The 5,815-nt window shown below is 41.4% G+C and overlaps 1 protein-coding gene across 1 annotated transcript; it reads left to right on the plus strand.

The window, feature by feature from the left end:
- Positions 1-4,371: 4,371 nt before the first annotated feature.
- LOC137959383 (elongation factor 2-like) lies at positions 4,372-5,350 on the plus strand. Its single transcript, XM_068806779.1, has one exon. It carries the CDS (start codon positions 4,372-4,374, stop codon positions 5,161-5,163), a length of 792 nt encoding a protein of 263 aa, XP_068662880.1. The 3' UTR covers positions 5,164-5,350.
- The last annotated feature ends 465 nt before the right edge of the window (positions 5,351-5,815 follow it).

Here is a 5,815-nt window from a genome sequence, read left to right on the forward strand (position 1 = left end):
TGCTATTTTGTCCACTACATCTGAGGCTCAACTGTAGCACAACCGGCTTAGTCATCCATCTACCTCATCACTTCATTCTTTAGTTCTATCTCTTAAGTCTTTATCTAATTTCAATTGTGAGGCATGTCAATTAAGTAAGCATGTTAGGAGTACATATTCTCCTCGTCTTACAACTACTAGTACTTTGCATTAATACATTCTGATGTATGGGGCCTTTAAAAGATCTCTAACATTTCTCAGGTTCAATATCTTGTGCCATTTAATGAAGATATTACTCAACCCCCTGAAGCACCGCCCGTCCCCTCACCTATGGAGTTGTCCGATCCTCCTGAGGTAAGTCTTCCTCCTCCTATGTTTGGGCATGAATTTGATACTCGGCCTATTGTGTTATGAATGGAAAATCGTTCTTGTATTACGTCTCATCCAATTGCCAATTTTTTGCCTTCTCATCGCTTATCTTATGAGTATATTCAGTTTTTTGCTTCTCTTTTATTTGTTTCCATACCACAATCCTATCAGGAGGCCCTGAAGCATCTGGGATGAAAGGCCACTATGGATGAAGAAATGCATGCATTATATAAAAATCAAACATGGACATTGGCATCGTTCCCAAAATGGAAAAGACCGATTGATTGTAGCTGGTTTTTTCGGTGAAACACAACCCAGATGGGTCGGTTGCTCGCCTTAAAGCACACCTTGTTGCAAAAGGTTATACTCATTGATATGGGATATATTATGAAGAGACTTTCTCTTTGGTTGCAAAACCGAACTCAATCTATTGCTGCTAACTCATCCTAGCCAATATATCAGATTGATGTAAAAAATGCATTTTTAAATGGTGATATACGTGAAGAAATTTTTATGGTCCAACCATAGGATATGTGGTTGAGGGGGAGTCCATATGCCGGTTAAATAAATCTTTATATGGGCTTAAACAGTCCCCTTGGGCCTGGTTTGATAAATCAAGTCAAGCGCTTCTACGATTTGGCTTTCATAGGTGCTCGGTTGATGACCACTCAACCGATTTCTACTACATCAAAATGGAATCTCTTTCAAACTCAATACCCAAATTGAATTCACTCCCCTCCTCTTCTCTCCTTTCTCTCTTCTTCTTTTCTTCCTCTCCTTCTTCTCCTTCTTTCTCTCCCTCTTTGGTTGGAGATCAATATGAAGGAATCCTAAATTCTACACATGGCTGCTTTCCATCATAGATGTTGTATTATGCATGCAATAACATTTTTATTTTAAGTTTTTTCTTTAATATACTTTATTTTATTTTAGTTTTAGGCCATAAGGGTATTTTTGGAATATTTTATTTATAGGGGTATTTTTGTAATATTTTATCCTAAACCCTATAAGGGTGAACCCGAATTAAGGGCTAAGAGTAATGAGAAAGAGAAGCATTGATTTTAGGTTAAAAAGGATTTTGAGTTCTCCTCAACGAGCTTAGGGGTGTGCGTTCTCCTTAATGAACCTAGGGTTTTCAAGCTTCCCTTTGACTTGATCTTTGTCTTCCTCCCTACGAATCATGTGTTAGATCCGGGACCATAACAATTGGTATCAGAATGGGAACACAATGTGTCATTCCCTAGAAGAATGGATTGCCATGTGCAGAGAATTATCCCTAGAAGAATGGATGGCCATGCGCAGAGAATTGGCAGAAGAACGTGCATGGGGTATTCACAATGAAGTGGAAATAATACGTGAATGGAGTGCAACTTACATTAAAAAATTTTATGCAAGGAAGCAACTGGCTGTCGCAGAAAAGATCATACGACCTCAAATCTACGAGCACGAAATAAGCACTGAACGAGAGGCAGTCGATCGTGATGCTGTCTCAAACGGACATGAGAAGCAAGAAATCAGAGAGTCCTTTGTATCCCATGCAGCAGCGACATCCAAATTTGGGGATTCAAAAATTCCAAAATCGGAAGGGTATTCAGCACAACCTTCATCGAAAAATCCGGAATGGGGTTCGACATCAAACCCTTTCCCACTGGACGCCATATGTCTTTCTGAATAGACGACGCAGGGAAATCCCAAGTCGAACAATGGGGACCAAGCTTAGGGGAAATCGGAAAGGTTTTCTTCCACAATGTCGTTGGTACTGGACAATTTGGGTGCGACCTCCAATCCAAAATTGGGGACAATGGCAATCTCCGAGAATGGAAGTTATGTGCAAAATTCCTGAGCAAGGCAAGGGGACCCAGAAGTTCCGAAATCACACCAACGAGGATCACGGCAAGCAACACTCGATTCTGAATAGGAGAAGGAAAATTTTTTGGTGACTGTTCCGACCAGGATATGTTTCCCGGAGCCCTCTATCTTGGAAAATCTCCAAGTGGCAAAGCCCCAAAGGGCTGCGGTCCGCCACCAGAGAAGGAGGAGACTCTGGCGGTTCAGTCGGACAAATTTCCGCTCAATCTCGCCCTTGGTAGCCCAGCGGAAACAAAATTTCAACTCCTTCGGGGGTAAGTTTCCAAACCATCGTCAAATTTTAGGTCAAATCGGTTGTTCCATGGGGTTGATGGGGCTCCAAAAGCCTGTGCAGCAGCAACGTTGCTCGAAAATTTGGGACGGAGCTTCTCTATTCCGTGAAGCAGAGAACCAGTGCCTAATTACTGGAATTCCAGCTTGGGTGTATGAATTCGAGGTGAAATTTTTTTTTGGGATACCGGTATTCATAGAAAAAGTTTTATGGAGACTGCGGAAATTTTTTTTTGGGGAGGCTTTGTTTTTCTGTTGATTAGCATAGTCCCTGTGCATATGTCCGTTGTCAAATTGGATATTGGGGGCTTACTTTTTTGTCCCATGTTTGTAGTAATGAGAGACGGAGATGGGAAATTCCAATGTTTTGGATTGGTTAATTTTGAGAATGCAACAGATGCTGCTCTTGCTGTTGAGGGGGTTCATGACAAAAAAATTGATGACAAGGAGTGGTATTTTTGGAAGGCTCTGAAGAAATCAGAAAGGGAGATGGGATTGAAGGGACTGTTTGAACAGATTTATAAGGCAACTATAGACAAGTACCAAGGGGTGAACCTGTACTTGAAGAACCTGGTTGACAGCATAGATGATGAGAAGCTGAACCAATTGGTTTCTAAGTTTGGTCTACTTACTTCATGCAAGGTTTTTGCAGCAAACTTGATAAATGTGTTGAGTGGTATATATGCTATCATAACAGGTAGTTCTAAGGGCCCTACTGTGATAGGAGATTGACAAGATAGTAAGTCAAATTTGTCATTTCTTGGTTCTGCAAAGTATGGAGATAGATTTCTTGGTTCTGCACAAAAGGCTATTGCCAGTGAGGAAATGGCTAATGTGAACCTTGACTGGACAGAAGTAGGGCCCTACTGTGATAGGAGATTGACAAGATAGTAAGTCAAATTTGTCATTTCTTGGTTCTGCAAAGTATGGAGATAGATTTCTTGGTTCTGCACAAAAGGCTATTGCCAGTGGGGAAATGGCTAATGTGAACCTTGACTGGACAGAAGTAGTGCCCCACCCAGACGACCGGGTGGAGTATGAATTGTGGACCAATAGCAATGATGAGTGTGGGCCTAAGTGTGACATGCTGATGTAATTTGTGAAGGATTTCAAGGGTGCAACACAGTTACTTGAACAAGGCGGATACAGCCAGTTCACACCTCACTACATACCTTGGTACTGTCCTCAGGCATTCACAATTAGCAAGCAATGCAAATCTCAACGTATTAATCATAGGAGATATTGTGCACTTGATCCTGTACAAGGTTTTAATCCAGGATATGAAGGGAAAGATGTGGTTATTGAGAACTTGAGTCTGTTATGTGTTTTAAAGGCTGGTTGGTTAGATTCACAGGATTTGCTCTTTCTACTGCAATGCCAATTTTCGAAACAATTAATTTTCTGAAGTCTAGTAAATTCTAGCCAACAGATTTTGCTGAAATTATCTGTAGTAGGAGGAGTGCAGTGTATTATCCAGGTATAAATCAGCCTGAAGATGATGGTGAAACGATTTCCTCATACCCTGATTATGCTTTCCATATTGATTACCGTTGGGGCTATGATGGTTTGAAGAAATCTATTTACCAGTTCTTGCATACACAGGATAGCATACTGGATAAATCCGGAGACACTTCACATGTCATTGAGGAAGATGCAACTTCAAATACCAGTCATTGTACTTCATACTTCTTAAAAAATTCTCCAACAACAAAGAGAGTGGATGACTTGATGTATGATTTTTTTATGGCTGGGTTGAACAGTAGGACGAAGTGTCCACTGGTTGCTGCTATTACAGTGCAGAAATGGGCTCCACAAGATAGTCAGGTTGGAGCTACTTTAGAGGTGATAAGAAAATTAGAAGAGGACGGGCAGTAGTTTGATGAAATGCCTGGCAGACAGGGGGAATACTGTCATTTATTGATTAGCAGTTTGAGTTTTCTGGAATTGGTGCAAGTTATGAATGACACTGCTGCTGGGAGGTTTTGTGTGCGTAACAATGGGGCTAAAGTTGTGGTTGAAGGGGTTGGTGATCATGGTTATGAGTACATGACGCGTGGTACTGTAGCAGTACTTGGGAAACCTGGAAGCAACTGTGCTCAGGATGGTCCACCTATCCATAATGTTTCTAAGATGATTCCTGCCTCTGATAAAGGTCGATTTTTGTCCTTTGCGTGTCCCTTTGCTGGTAAGGTCTACGCTGGTATGAAAGTTAGAATTAGGGGCCCAATTTATGCACCGGGCCAGCAGAATGATTTATATGTGAAAAATGTCCAGAGAACTGTCATTTGGATGGGGACAGAGCCGAAGTCTGCTGAATTTGTTCCTTGTGGAAAAACAGAGTCTTTGGTTGGATTGGTTCAGTTCATTACTGCTACTTTGACTGGTGAGAAAGAAGCAGTTGCTCACCCATTTCGAACCATGAAGTTCTATGTGTCCCTTGTTGTGCGTATTGTTGTCCAATGTAGAGTTGCTTCAGATCTTCCCATGCTTGTTGAAGGTTTGAAACGGCTGGCCAAGTCAGGTCATATGGTTGTTTGTAAAATTGCAGAGAGTGGAGTAAATATTGTAGCAGGAGCTGGAGACCTCCATCTTGAGATTTACCTTAAGGATTTTCAAGATTACTTCATGAGTGGAGCTGAAATCATTGTTTCTCCTCCAATTTTTTTCATTCTATGAGACTGTAATACGCAAGTCTCCTTACAAACACAATTGGCTTTAAATGGAAGCTAGGCCAATGGAGTTCTACACTCTTCCTTTGGATCCAAATAATGGATAGATGCTTCTCCTGGGATGTATTTTCCTGTGCCTTGATCCTGCATTGACAATTGTTGCTGCCATGCTGGAAAATTGTGGGCAGTGCCACCTTGCCAATGGGGGGGAGGGGGTGGGTGTCGTGAAGGGCTGTTTCACACCAGTCAAAGATTGATACAGGGCAGCAAGGCTACTGGGGGAGATGTGGTGACGTTCGGCACACATCCCTTCCTTCGACCTAGAGAACACAATTGAAAAAAAAATTGCTACTCGGGTTGAATGCTCTAGTTTTGGGCATCCAGAGGGAGGAAGCCGCTCCGCAAATGCTACTTGAGAACAGGTGGAGACGTTACGGTACAGACCCTACCTTTGAGCTTGAGGACAAGCTCTTTCTCCCAGGGGGTATAATTCTATGCACGCAATAACATTATTAATCATTTTTTTCTTTAATTTACTTTATTTTATTTCAGTTTTAGGCCACATGGGTATTTTTGGAATATTTCATTTATAGGGGTATTTTTATAATATTTTATCTTAAACCCTATAATAGTGAACTCTATTTAAGGTGTAAGAGTTA

The sequence above is a fragment of the Aristolochia californica genome, unplaced genomic scaffold (genome assembly GCF_029961685.1).
Source record: "Aristolochia californica isolate CCGP_79_NKW_82.1479 unplaced genomic scaffold, dmAriCali1.0.hap1 SCAF_3, whole genome shotgun sequence".
NCBI classification, from domain to species: domain Eukaryota; kingdom Viridiplantae; phylum Streptophyta; class Magnoliopsida; order Piperales; family Aristolochiaceae; genus Aristolochia; species Aristolochia californica.

Excerpts from the sequence above, each read along its gene's own strand:
- LOC137959383 (XM_068806779.1), top strand. The coding sequence starts at position 4,372 with ATGCCTGGCAGACAGGGGGAATACTGTCATTTATTGATTAGCAGTTTG.